Source organism: Dipteris shenzhenensis, chromosome 18 (genome assembly GCF_047967505.1).
Source record: "Dipteris shenzhenensis isolate YYH24624 ecotype China chromosome 18, Dip_SZ_1.0, whole genome shotgun sequence".
Taxonomy (NCBI): Eukaryota; Viridiplantae; Streptophyta; class Polypodiopsida; order Gleicheniales; family Dipteridaceae; genus Dipteris; species Dipteris shenzhenensis.
The window spans coordinates 25619099-25634148 of NC_141613.1; the positions used below are offsets into that span (position 1 = coordinate 25619099).

General features: G+C 41.7%; 1 protein-coding gene across 1 annotated transcript; it reads left to right on the forward strand.

The window, feature by feature from the left end:
- The first annotated feature begins 1155 nt into the window (after positions 1-1155).
- Positions 1156-13835, forward strand: LOC147891004 (uncharacterized). Its single transcript, XM_087389131.1, has 7 exons — positions 1156-1833; positions 1919-2881; positions 2924-5805; positions 5966-6800; positions 6926-7009; positions 13609-13722; positions 13812-13835. Exons 1-7 carry the CDS (start codon positions 1156-1158, stop codon positions 13833-13835), a joined length of 5580 nt encoding a protein of 1859 aa, XP_087245257.1.
- The last annotated feature ends 1215 nt before the right edge of the window (positions 13836-15050 follow it).

Here is a 15050-nt window from a genome sequence, read left to right on the forward strand (position 1 = left end):
ACGTAAATGTAAATCGGCATTCGACGAGTTTTGAAAACGCCTCTTCGAAGTTCGGTTCGTGAATCTCACGCTCCAGGCGACGCCGCCGCGCAGTCACAAAGGTATTTTATGGGTAAGGGAAGCAAAGCAGGAAGGACGATTAAGGCGAGAGAGAGACAGAGAGAGAACGAACGAGGATATCGGTGTGCATATTTACGAGCGATATCAAATACCCAGTACAGTGGAGACACCGGAGGCAAGAGTGTTTGAGAGAAAGAGAGAGAGAGCGCGCGCGCGATATCAAACACACCCAGTACAGTGGAGGCTCTGGAGGGAGCTCACAGATGCCGCAAATCATTCGACGGAAGCAGCAAGGAAGGTTTGAGGCGCGAGAGAGAGAGCAGCGTGCACGAGGGTGGTGAACAGAGAGGGAAATCGGTGTGCATTTAACTCAGCATTTACGAGCGCTCAGAACCATTTGAAAAAGCCCAAATACTGTGGAGGGAAGAGCGATCGCGAGAGGGCGAGAGAGAGAGAGAGAGGGAGAGAGAGGGAGAGGGAGAGCGGGCGTGTAAGGAGGAAGCGAAGCGTACAGATGCAAGGTGTTCTGCTAAGATTGCAAAAAGACAGTTTTGCTGTGCGCAGTTGTAGCTTAGCTTCGCGAGCGCAGCACGAGATCAAGCACGCAGCTGGGGAGGGAAAAGAGTGATCAAGCATCGACACAAACAGAGAAACAAGGCGAGAGAGAGAGAGAAGATAGTTTTGTGCTGTGCAGTGTGCAGGTGTAGCTAGCGAGCTTCGTGCGCGCAGCACCAGATCAATCACTCCTACTGGGAAGAAGAAGAGTGATTCAAGCATCGACAGATGAATCACGCCACTGGAAGCGAAGAGTGATAATTCAAGCATCGACGGAAAACAGAGACGAGGAACCGCATTGAAATCGATCGAGCGAGCGAGCAAAAAGGAACGCAAGATTGAAGAAGAGGAGGAGGAACCGCATCGAAATCGAGCGTTACAGTTTTCCGAAGACGAAGCAGCTCCGTCATAACGAGCATAATCAAACCATCTGATCGGCTGCACTTCCTGATTGACAGACAACAAAACAGATTTCGTGACAGATTATTGTCTCTGATTCAATCGTTTCTCCTCCAGCACCAGCTCCATACGATCGAAGCAATGCAAGAACATCGTGGCGATAACGATTCGCTACTTAGCCCCCCCCCTTCCTCCCAACTTCGATCTTCTCCCGCTCTCTGCGGACTTTTCAAAGCTGGTTTCTGCAAAGATGGCTCTTCTTGCCGCTTCTCTCACTCTCTTCCCGCCATAGATTTGGCTCCAGAGACTCTGCAGATCGAGAAATGGCTCATCAACCAGCAGCTGAAATCGGAATCCGACTGCGTCGCTTACCTTAGCTCTGCCCGTGGATTGCAGAGTATGCTGGTTGTCCTCAATCACCCAAATCTGCCTCCGAACCTCCAGCACCAGTTCGTCTCTCTACTCACCCGACCGTATATACGAGCCATTCACCTCCGTCACGCCAGTGACAAAATCTATGGTGCGCTCTTCGGCTCCGTCTTTCTGTCTCGATTGCGTGAGCACATCAGAGGCCGTTTGGAGCCTTCTGCAGCTTACATTGAGCCATATATTGCTCTCAGTGAGGAGCTGATCGGACGCATCGACGAAGGATGGAAACAGGTGCCTTGGGATGACCTGAAAGCGGTGGTGGATGCATTACCAACGGATGATGCTTCCACGAGAAAGCTGCGCAATACCGTAGCTCGTCTACTCGAGCAAACGCATAAGGAGGAGAGATTGCATGCAGTGGACGATCAAAATATAGATGCATTTTCACTTGTGAGAACCTCATACTGGTTGAACTTCGTAAGCTTAATGTTAAACGCGATTTCTGATCAAACAGTGTATGCATTTCTTTGTGCAGGGCGAGGACTTCAGAAATCTTCCAATCGTTCCGTCAATGGAGCAGCTGTTTTCTGGAGAAAGTATCAGGCAGCTGCCAGTGAACTCAATCCCAACAAGGTGTCCAAGCGTTGATGCACATTTAGCGACTCATTTCCGATTGATGCAGGAAGATTGCATTGCACCAATGAGGGATGGCCTCAATGAGCTTCGCCGCAACTCCAGAGACCCCAGTCTCTACGTCTATTCGAGTGCGCGACTGGTAGGCGATCGCTGTGGGAGAGAGGCCATTGTGCACCGCATATCTTTTCGTGTCAGTGGAAGAAGAGTGTCGGATTGGGAATCCTCAAAGCGCCTCATGTATGGCTCTCTTCTCTGCATTTCACACGACAACTTCCAGACATTCCTATGGGCAGTCGTTGCCAATGATTCTCCAACGCTTCTGTCCCGGAATTTGGTTGATGTTCAGCTCCTGGAAGAATCCCATGAAGGACTGAAATCTAACGTCGAATACACAATGGCTGAATCGTCTGCTGCTTATTTTGGGGCGTACTTCCATGTTCTCAAGACTCTACAGAGACCTGAAATGGCCAACCTTCCTTTCAAAGAGCACCTCGTATCTGTGGAACCAGCTCCCATAGAAGAACCTATCTATATCAAATTCCGGAAAGGACAAGACATTTACGACTTTGAATGTGCTTTTCCCAGTTTGCGGGAGGAGTTGCCCACCAGCAAATTGCACATTCTGCAAGATTGGCCTGAATGGACGTCCTCCCTGGACAAAAGCCAGATTGCAGCTTTGAAGCACGGTTTGACCAAGAAGCTTGCCCTTATTCAGGGTCCTCCTGGCACAGGTAAAACCTTCGTTGGCCTCTTGATTGTGAAAATCTTGTTGGAAAACTTGAAGAACTCTACTTTCCGTCCAATTCTGGCACTCCCTACCCATGTAAATAAGAAGCGTCCACGTCTGGCTCTCCCAACCCATGTGAACAAGAACCATCCACTTCTGGCTTTCCCACGTGAGCAGACGGCAGGAGGGCCTATTCTCATTGTGTGTTATACTAATCATGCATTAGACCAGTTTTTGAAGGCCATATATGGTCAAGAAAAGAATGTGATCAGGATAGGTGGACAATCAAAAACGGATGAGCTGGCAGAATGCAACTTGAGAACACTCCTCAAAAAGCAGAACAACCGGTCTGATAATAAGTTGTATAAAGAAAAGCTTAAGAAAGCTCGAAGGAAAAAAAACGAGCTTGAGGCTAAAATTCTTCAGCAAGTAGACCGAACGAAGCTAAAACTTGCTACCATGGGCTCATTACGTGGTGTTGCTACAGAGGAGCAAATCCAGTCTCTCTTTTATCAAGGCTGTGATCCAAAAACAGTCGTACAAATATGGGTGAATGAAGGGGATAGAGAACCGGAAGAGAAGAGCAATCCTGAACTTGCAGTGCACAATGCCTACAATGTTTTTAGAATGAATGTTAACAGAAATGGTTATTCTCTGCAGTCACAGGTTAAATCGAATTGGGCGTGTGTACCTGAGTGTAAAGCTCCTGAGAGCAATGGGATTCTAGACAGTTCTGGTAATGTTACATCTAGGGTACCTGTAGTTTTTGAGGTTAATCGTAAGACAGATGCAAGACAGAAGAGTAGGTCAGATGGTGAAACACTTCAAGGAAAGACCATAAGTGTAATTCCAAATGAGATGGTTTCTGTTCAAGCACACGAGTGGCCACTGGAGATGCTGGTAAATTATGCGGATGTGTGGTCCTTGGATAAGTGTACCCGGACGAAACTCCACCAGCATTGGCTGGAAGAAATAAAAAACAATGCTGAACGCACTATTGCATCACTTTCTACTGACTATGAGGTTGCCTGCAAAAGGAAGTTGGAGATAGATGATGAAATTCGTCTTTCACTACTTACAAGTGCCAAAGTAGTCGGAATGACAACCACAGCTGCTGCGCGCTACCATACGATGCTGGAATCACTACAAGCAGAGATAACCATTGTGGAAGAGGCTGCTGAAGTGTTGGAGAGCCACATTCTGGCCTGCTTAACTAGTTCTACGAAGCACCTGATTTTGATTGGAGACCATTTGCAGCTCCGGCCTTCTGTTGCTGCGTACAAGCTTGCTGTGAACCACAATCTGGATGTCTCATTGTTTGAGCGGTTGGTCAGAAGTGGACTAGAGTATGTAACTCTTGAGGTGCAGAGGCGAATGAGGCCTTGTATCTCTAGGCTGATTTCCAGTCTATATCCAATGTTGAAAGATCATGCTTCTGTTTTATCCAGAGAGGTTATCATGGGTGTCAGGTCAAGTGTGTTCTTTCTTAATCATGATGCAATTGAGGGACAGAAAGGTGGTGATAAAACTGGGAAAGTGAATATTGAGGAAGCAAAATTTATAGTGGAGCTGTGCGCTTATCTTCTTAAACAGGGTTATACAAACACTGATATCACAGTATTGTCAATGTACAAGGGCCAGGTACAAGAAATTCACCAGCGTCTAACCATGAAGTTAGGAGTGCATTCCTGGAGTGATGAAAGCCAAATGCCTCGCATAACCACTGTTGATAACTATCAGGGGGAGGAATGCAACATCATCATCCTTTCTCTTGTTAGGAGCAATTGCATTCCTTCAAAGGACGGTCCTGGAAAAATAGGTTTCCTGAGCATCTCCAACCGTGTTTGTGTTGCCTTATCTAGAGCCAGAAATGGGCTCTTCATTTTTGGGAATGGAGAACTCCTGGCAGACAAGAGTGATTTATGGAAAACTGTAATTCAAGATCTACAAAGCTTTGGATCATATGGCAACGAGCTTATTTTAACTTGTCAGAAACATCATGGAAAAGAGATGAGGATTTCCAGGCCAGATGATTTCCAACAAGTGCCGGATGGTGGTTGCAACAAACCTTGTGATCACCAGCTGGACTGTGGCCATGTTTGTCCACTACAATGTCATCCAGGTGATCATAACAGTGTTGTATGCCCTCAACAGTGCCCTGAAAAGCTTCCATGGTGCTGTCATCCATGTGGAAGCTTGTGCCATGGCTCCACGGAGTGTCCTCCATGTCAAGTGTGGCTTTCTAAGGAGCTTCCAGGATGTGGCCATTCTCAAAGTGTTGCCTGCTCCACCTTGATACAGTCCGTTACTTGTAGGGAACCATGTCCAAAAACTCTAAGCTGCGGTCACAAATGCCCTAGTGGGTGCGGGAAAAAATGCATTTCTGTCTGCCGTGAGCTGGTAGAAAGAAATCTGCCTTGTGGCCACTCAGCAAAGATGGCGTGCCACCAGGATCCCCAAGATTACACTTGTAGAGAGCCTTGCAGGGGGATGCTTAGTCCAGACTGCCAGCATGTTTGCACAGGTACTTGTGGATCTTGCAAACAAGGAAAACAGCACAATCCATGTCGTGAAAATTGTGCCAGAAAACTTCCCTGTGGTCATAGATGTAGATCTGCTTGCCATAAAGTCTGCCCTCCCTGCTCCATGCCTTGCCGCAGGCGTTGCTCACACCGCCATTGTCAACACAAATGTGGTGATCTATGTGCTGATCTCTGTGTTCCTTGTATGAAGCCGTGTCCGTGGAAATGCAAGCATCACAATTGCACCCGGCAGTGTCACGAGCGCTGTGATCGAGCTTGCTGCAATGAGCCATGTGAATTGATGCTTGAGTGTGGGCATCCTTGCCTGGGATTGTGCGGTGAGATTTGTCCCTCTATCTGTAGAATATGCACTCCCCACTTCAAAGAACCTATTTCACAGAAGTTGATGGACGAGTTCGGGGCCCTCGACCGATTTGTGATGCTTCAAGATTGCGGGCACATTTTTGAAGCTAGTGGACTCGATACTTGGATCTGTTTGGAACACTCCGAGTCTAGCAAGATCACACCCATAAACTGGTGTTTATCGTTGCACTCAAATTCTATATGTTATTTTCTTTGCTTGCTGAAATGTTACTGCCTTGATATGTTCAATTTCATTCCAGAACTTGGTTAGAGTGAGGGTTTGCTTCGAGATGAAGGTAGATCGAGAGCCTTACTGAGCAATGTCTCTTTGCAGCCCTGCATGCAGAGCCCCTGTATTACAATCTTCCCGATATGGAAATGAAGTGAAGACCAAACTTAGCCAGATTGAGGATGTGAAAAAGCTAATCAATAGTTCTGAGCTGGTGAATGAAGGCAACAGGTACCTCATGGATAGTTTTGAGATGACGACCGAAGGCAACCGACGCCTGAGCCAGAAAAGTCAGAATTACAAGCTGGCCGCCTGTAAATTCATAGCTGCAATCATGCAGAATATATCGAACTTCGAGGCACACTTTTGGTTAGGGTGTACATTTGCTTTGCAATCCAAATTCGAGCAGGCGATCTGCCTCTTCCAATTTGTAGTGAAGAACAGTTCCCTTGCGAGTGCTGCTGAAGGTTTGGACAGCGGACGAAAGAAAAAGAACATGAGCATGCTATCTGGACTTCTGTCACGTGGGACTATAGCTCAAACATACTCTAGGCCAGACAAGTGTTTGGCTATCAAAGCTCTTGTTCAATGGGCATCTGCATTATGCAGGCTAAAAGAATTCTCCACAGCTATAAAGGCATGTGATATTGTTCTGAGAGAAGAGTCTGAGCACAGGGAGGCCTTGAAAACACGAAGCCTTGCAATCAAGGGTGAGGCAAATCATGGGCTAGAGGTTAAGCTGTATGAGGTGGGAGCTAAAGGGCAATGGTACAAGTGCCCAAATGGTCATTACTATGTGGTGAGAGAATCCGAAGGATCTACGCAACTTTCTAACTGCTCTGACTGCAAAGCTCTGACTAAAACTTTCCCAGGAAGCGTTCAATGCCCCTTAAAATTTTCAACAGACCAGCAGCTGGACAGACACACCATTGAAGCCAACGTAACCTGATAATTACAAAAGACGTTAGCAACTGCAACATGAGTATAGTTATACTTGCACCAGCACAAAGCCAATTGCTGATGTGCCTGTTCCTTGCAGATTGAGTTGGGCAACCCTGTGATCAGCTTTCTGCTGGAATCTACAAAGCTGATGATAATTCTGCTAGAAAAAGGCCAAGTTTAGAAACGAATGGGTTTGGACTGGTGCAAGTAATTCAAAATATAGTAGGATCTTGAGTACTGATATAAAAAGCAGGTTTCTCAGGTTGCATCTCAAGACACTATCTTGTTGGAATTTCTTGGAAATGTAAGAATTTGCAAGTCACTCGTTGAGTGAGCTTATTGGATCACCTCATCTTTTTACTTTAAACAAGGTGATAATCCCACTAAGGCCCTGCTTTTTGGAATGTTATCGTAGTTAGTGTGCATTATGTTTAAATGTATGCAATGCAATGGTTTGTCCAATATGCTAATGAGTAAGGGTCTTTGAATTCTAAGTTGAATCAAAAGTAGCCCACCATAGTTTATAGATTTGTTACTAAGGCCTTGCTTTTAACAAGGTGGCACTTTCCCATTTAGAGAGAATGTAAAGTAGTTACAATAAAATTTTTCAATAACTCGAAAAAGGGAAACACCTTTGAAAAAGGGAAACAAAAGGTGTAAGTTTATAGATTTGTTACTAGGGTCTTGCTTTTAACAAGGTGGCACTTCCCCATTTAGAGAGAATGTAAAGTAGTTACAAAAAATTTTTCAATAACTTGTAAAAGGAAACAAAAGGTGTAAGAAAGGAAAAGAGAAATGCAAGTAAAGGTAAATGGATATGGGGAAAGGTAGATGAGTAAAAAAAAAGAGAGGAGAGAAAAGAATGTGTCCGTTAAATGAGTGGAGATAGGATTATTATCTCAATGCTTTTTAAGGGGCCTCCTTGTGCGAGCCTGTGGCTCTAGGGGAGCCCCATTGGCAGGATATATTTGCAGCCCCATGGAGTTGGAGAGCTGGCTTAGTAGGGCTCCCTTGCAGTCCGATGCCAGTCGAGAGCTTGAAAACTCAGATTCCAGCCTAGCATTGGACTGTTGGGAGGAAAGATCCACTCCCATTGGTGGAGAGGGGGACACTGCAAGCTGTGAAGCCATTGGAGTATGCGGATAATTTTTAAATCAAGCTTTGTTCTACATGCGGGGATGCGAAATTGATTGCAGAGTCCCTTGCGATCTTAATAGCCTCCCTAGCGTTTGGAGCTATGTGGGGAGTTGCTCTAATAAAGGTGGTGTCCTAGAAGCTAAATGATAAAATATTTCACCTCTCATGTAGGCCAAAAACTTAATCCACACAATGACAAAATTATTTAGGACCCGCATGAAAAGACAAGCCTAAACCTAAAATTCATTACAATGGCTTAGACTATGATTAATCTTAATACTAAATACCCATTAAGATGGTGAATTTATAAATGAATTAACTTCTAAACTAAACAATGATCTTGATTAGCAAAAAAGACTCCATCTCTTTAGAGTCCATAGACCCTTAGCAAGCCAAAAAGAGCCACTAGAACAACTTGATGTCTGTAATGACCAAAGGGTAAAAGTTCCACGTGGAATAAATAGTTATTTGGCTTGAAGATGTCTCACATTTAGTGCTGCTTACAATATCCCTATGTCTCCCATATAGCAAGGCTATAGTGGTCCCTTTGTCTTGTTATGATGAAAATCAATTTCCCACATCATCTTGTGATATGCCCAGCAATCGCCCTCTATGCATATTATTGCATAATTTTTGTTTTGTCTATGACTTTCTAAGGTTGTCTTGTTGATACTTGCACTAACTTCAATAGTCAATTCCAATCTCATCCCACTTCATTATAAACACTTTTTGCTCTTTCAGATTTGTAGCCTTTTGCCTTCCATTGACCTTCCCTAAGCTCTATGCATTTCATTAGTAACTATACATAGTAAGGTTGTATTGGTTCCATCACCACAGTCTTTTTGGGCCATTTTCCCTCTGCAAAAACCACTCACCTTCCTTAAGCTCTATGCATTTCATTAGTAGCTATACATAATAAGGTTGTACTGGTTCCATCACCACAGTCTTTTTTGGCCCATTTGCCCTTTTCTTTTGCATACTTTATTCTTTTTACTTAGAGGCATTTAGTTGTTTTGAAATTCCACTAATTTGCTCTTATATGGGGAGGGGGATGGCTCTGATTGCTTAGAAGAGGGAGCTTGCTTACATTGAATCTCCTCTTCTCAGGTCCACCATTTTGGACACCTCCTCGTAAGGGTCTTGTGTGTTTTGAGGATGACATAAGAGATTGTCATGGGTCATAGAGGATCTCGTGTCATGTCGCGGATGCGGTAGATGAGCCTTGTCTTTGACAAGAACTTATTTAAAGATTGGAGATATCAAGCTATTGATAAGATGTACTATATCATAGATGTGCTCTATAGAGAATTTCCTATGGTAGAGTAGGCTACAGAGGTGCATGCTAGACTACATGTGGTTCACCGCAAAGATCAAGGTTTTGAGATGTAGTGAAAAATAGACTACCACTCCCTCATGTATTTTGTAAGGATTGGCACTTGACAAAGGAAGAGAAGAAGAGAACCTTGAGAATTGGATCTAGTTGCAAAAGGTGACACATGCCTGACAACAAAATGTCAAAAATTTCCACTTGGGGAGTGGCTGCACGGGTCCGTTCACATGGTATTTTGTAAGTATCTTTATTACCCACTATCTTGTCAGATAATGTATTTTGTTTTACATGTATTCTTTTTCATACCTATTCTTGCCCTTCTCTTTTCTTATGAACAACTGTTGTTGCAAACTTGTGTGGCTGATCGTATGCTAACCAAGGATGTGTATAATTATGATTATGCACATAATACTTAGGGTCTCTTTGACAAGCTTGAGAGCAAGGGAGTTCATCTTGATTGTGGATATTACCACATTCAAGGTAAGTCGTTGGTCACTCTTACTTTCATAATATAGCTATCTTCTATTAAGTTATGCAATTTTTGATGTACTTGATAAACTTTTCATTCATGTTGCATGTAGCCTACCCTAGACAAGGGATGTAGAGAGGATGAGAGGGGGCGAGGGATCTAGCAAGCGAGGGGCCTAGAGTCAATGGAGGTGGATGCAAGTATGAGTCTATATACCCACCCTTTTTAGAATTTCGTATGACTGCTCTTGCTGCCTTATACATTCATGCCCCCTTGAGGGAATTTTTGTACTCACACGTTGAAGAATGATATGTTCTTCCCCCTTCTAGTGATTTTTTGTAATACATTTTGCTAGACATGTTCATGCCGCTTTGAGGATTTTTGTTATAGAGATCCCATCTCTTTTATGTTAACTTATGGTGGGCTACAATGGGGTGAAAAAATCCCCATTTTGCCCCACCAAAATTGTTTTGTCATTTATTTCATTTCTTGCTAGTATCCATCTAAAAAGTGGCTAAATTAGTTGAATGCTTTATGAGAACTTTTCTCTAGGTGGGGAAAGGAAAATAGAAAACTCAAGTGGGACATTTGCACTGTCTAAGCAATATTTGTGGACAAATGGTTGACTAGTGCCTTATTATATATGCCTTATTATACAAGGGAGATGCTAGCTAGTCCTTTCTTCTTAAGAAAAAATTTGTCTTGTATCAAAACACTGAGATACAAACACTAGAGGTACTTCTAGAAGTGGAATCCATTTTAGTAAGGAACCATGTACTAAGGGGCCACGTATATCTTTCTCAAAATTGGAAGGGTTTCACTACTAGAAAGATAGGTAATTTAATGCCATGTGACTCAATATGGTTTTCAATTACTAGGGACTCAAGCCCCTAAAGGTCATGACATTAAAGATGCACTTAGACACAACAAGGGTGAGGACTTAGGGGGACTTCATGGGACCAACAAGGATGATAATGGAGAATAGATGCAACCCTTAGGGGATTTTTCAAGCTGAATAGATTTAGTTTATTTACTAATCCAGGAGAGAATTAGATTGTGGGAAGGAGTGTAGTTGCCATTTTTGGGCATCAACTAAAAACATATCATGAAGAGTTCTACTAATCCTCTTAATATCATCTTCAACCACTTCTTCCCATGCCTAAGGACAACATGTACTTGAAAGTTGATAGACAAATTGAATAGAAGGTGAATTAAAAAGGATATCCTAGTCTCTTTAACCACATGATTTGCCTTAACCGGACTAGTTTTTATGCACTAAAAGAGAAATATATCTCATTGTTTTGATGCACACTTGCCATTTCTTGGCATCATTGCATCGGTCTATTCATGTGCCACTTTCAATGCACACTTCAAATTTAGACAAAGTGGAATTATTTTACCAGAGCCATATAAACCTCATCATTAGGTTCAAAAACATAAAAGGCAAAATAATAAGAACACTTTTCAAAAATCTTTGAAAATTATAACAAGGTGCTTCACTTTTATGTGCAAGGGTTTGTTCTTAATGCAATTGACATCAGAGTGAAATGCCATTATAAAACAATATCGATCAACAATGCTATATTGGCATCCAACTTTAAAAAGAAACAAAGACTTCATATGCAACAAAAAATATCAAATTCAAGAGCTCCAACCACTAGTAATTTCAAGATGTAATGCTTCCAGTTCTAGAAGAGACGATCAACCCAAATCCATTGTTAATCAACATAAGCTTCCCTATAACATCCAAATTTCACCGGTTCTTTATCTTTTACCTTGGATATATATAAAAATAAATAAATATATGTATATATACATACATACATACATACATACATATATGTATGTACACACACACACACACACACACACACACATGTATATATATATGTATGCATATATACATGTATATATACATACATATATATATATATGTATATATATATACATGTATATACATATATATATACATACATATATATATATGTATATATATATACATGTATATACATATATATATATATATATATATATGTATATACATGTATATATACATACATATATATATACATACATATATATATACATACATATATATATACATATGTGTTTGTGTGTGTGTGTGTGTGTGTGTGTGTGTACATACATATATGTATGTATGTATGTATGTATATATACATATATATATATTTATTTTTATATATATCCAAGGTAAAAGATAAAGAACATATGTATATACATGTATATATATGTATATATATGTATATATATATACCAACAGGCTAGTTAGGCTAGTTGAGCCAACCTACTCTAGTTATCATATGTGATCACTACAATGTCTAGCTACTTTGACTATAGGTACCTTAACTAAAAGTGTATATACTAGCTATCATGCTTGGTCTTTTAAACCATATGATTATTATGCTTGTAGGTGCCTTAGCCAGAGTAGTTACCCTATTTTTAGCCAGAATAGTTACATGCTAGAAATTACCTTAAGTGCCTTAGTAAGAGTAGTTATCCTATTTTTAGCTAGAGTAGTGACATTTTATTATGCTTGTAGGTGCCTTAGCTAGAGTAGTTACATGCTAGAAATTACCCAAATTTTCAAAGATCATTCCTTGGTCAGCAGTTTATTGAGCCACATTTGGCCTAGTTCATGCACTAAAAGGGGAATATAATTCCATCACTTTCATGCACAATTTTCATCATTAAATTACTCAATTCATGTGCCACATTCAAGAACTATGTAATACATTTTGAGCTTATTTGAGCTCAAATGTTCATGAAAATTCAATGCATTCTTCATCACCAAGTTCAACAACATTAAAGGATGTATTTATAAGTTCATTTTGGGAAAATGTTTGAAAGGTATAACAATTTTTCTAAGTACATTTTGGGAACATATTTGAAAGGTAAAACAATTTTGGGAAAATCTTTGAAACGTATAACATGTGCATCAATTTTACACCCAAGGGTCTGTTTTTAATTAAATTGGCATCAAAGAGTAATGATATTATGAAGCAAGCATATACAATGCTCTATGGACATGCAAATTTAAAATGCAACAAGGCTTCATATGCAAGAAAAATATCAAATTCAAGAGCTTGCAAGCATCAAATGAATGAAGTGGATATCAAATTCAAGAACTTGCAAGCACCAAATGGATGAAATGTAAACACATATGTAAATGAAATATTGGTAATAGCAAGCAAGCATCGGGTACCTACATTAGACATAATCTTAGCAAGACATCAATCAATAGTCTGTAAGACAATATTAAAAAGAAGTGACCAAAGTCTCTATAGTCAACAAAATTGTCTAGAGGATACAAGATATTTGATGAGGAGGATATTAAAGACAAAAAGTGTGGTAAATAGATATGCATTAAAGTAGAGAAATTCTAGAAATAATATAAAGTGTTAACATCAATGATAACAAAAAAAAGTAATCAGAGGTAGAAGGTTTGAAGAATTGACGACTGACATCAAATTTTTAGCTTCATCAAGTTTAGAATATTAAAGTGGAAATAAGATTTCAATCAAAGAATCAAACACAGATTAGTCTCAAACGATGATCATCATCACGCAGATTTACCAAATGGGCAAAAAATCATTGAAAAAACAGGTGATAGAAAAATGGGAAGAAATCAAAGAATGAGCACCATAAGTAATAGTTTTGATGAGACTTCTTTACTCTTCAAGATGCTCGAAGAAAATGGGGAATTCATCCCCTTTATTGATGTAAGATCTCCAAATTGCAATTTCTTTTCTGTAATGCTCAAATTCAACCATTAGAGGATGTAGTATCCTCTAAGATGTGTGCTTGTTAAATAGCCCGTGAGATGGAGATGCAGTCTTGTGAGAGGCCCAGCATGCTAAAGAAGCAAGAGCAAGTGGAGGAGCAAAAGACGATGATGTGGAAGGAGGTGTCAACGATGAAGATGATGAGACTGAGGATGAGGATAAGGATGAGGATGAGGCAGAGGTAAGAAGTAGTGATAACTAGGTCCTTCTTTAAGAAAAGAAGTAGGCCATTGTGTAGGACATGTAGTGATGATTTGGGCTATTGTACAGGATGACAATTTGGATGACAAGTGATGACTAGGTTGTTGTATAAGCTAGAAAGTATTAATGATTGGGTTAGTGTATATGTCCACAATTTCGAAGACAAGTAATGATTAGATTGTTGTGTCGGTGTGACTTTGGCCCCTGGATGGATGCCAATGGTGACCGTCACTTTGGAGGTCTTCGATGAGGATGGGCTCCTCTTGAACCCGTTTGTCTCTATTTTGAGAATCTGCCTGCTAGAGTCGTAGTTATTGACACATGAATTCTTGCATCTGGTGGTCCCCATACTATGCGAGTAGTAGCTGACTTGGGTCTCGGTTGCACATGACCGGTCGGATTGGCACTAGGTGTTGTCCTCGCTTGCTTGGGCTTGGCTTCTGTCTCTTCAGTCTCTATTTGCACTGGCCCGATGGTGGATTTTTTGGCTAGCTCGAAGCCTACTAGTGGATGTAGATGCAACAAGTAGTAGAGAACCGGCATGTACAGCATGGGATTGCTGATTACTTCCCCATGTGTGTTGAGGTTATCCCTCATTTGGGTGCAGAAGTAGTCTGCCCAATTTGTATCCTGGGGCTCCACAAAGCATAGCAGAATATTTAGCACAACGGGACTGATGGTGGTCTATGTGCTTGACTTGTGTGAGCAATTGCAAGGCTCTTGCTGGCCTCTCCACCTCGAGCTGGTGAATGGCTATGAACTAGAGTCGGCCCTTGCTCTTTTGGTGATCATAGTGATAGACCGTGCTATGGGCGTCAAGCTTCTTCTTCTTGGAGTACTTCTCACTGACGATGACCAACAGGTTGAAGGGTGCTCGTACCACGTCCTGATTGATTTGGTAGTGGTGGGGATTCTTGCTGCGCCTCACAAGATGCTAGCATTGGTGTTGCTGTTGTACGTTTGGAGGAATTATGGCAACGGTCAGTGTGATTTGATGTGGCAATGGCTAGGGGAATTTTCCTTTGGCGGCGATTGGTGCGATCTAGCAATGGCGATAGTCGGTGTGGTACTTTGGCAACGATGGGCGGGACATTTTTATGATGGCAGACGATGAGATACGAGATGGCGACGATCGGTGTGATCTGGCGATGGCAATGGTCGGGGGGATTTTTGAAGGGCGACGGTCAGTGGGATACTTCTATGGCGACGACTGGTGGGATACTGACTATGTAAAGAAGTAAAAGGAAAAGAGGGGGGGTGTGAAGGTGAGTGGGAGAGTGAGTGAGTAGAGTGCCCTTATACAATGCA

What these genes read in the sequence shown, in the direction of transcription:
- LOC147891004 (XM_087389131.1), top strand. Translation starts at nt 1,156, where the DNA reads ATGCAAGAACATCGTGGCGATAACGATTCGCTACTTAGCCCCCCCCCT. An exon ending in GTCTGGCTCTCCCAACCCAT is followed by an intron (nt 2,882 to 2,923) that starts GTGAACAAGAAC and finishes CCACGTGAGCAG; the next exon opens with ACGGCAGGAGGGCCTATTCT. An exon ending in AGGATGAGGATGAGGCAGAG is followed by an intron (nt 13,723 to 13,811) that starts GTAAGAAGTAGT and finishes GCTATTGTACAG; the next exon opens with GATGACAATTTGGATGACAA.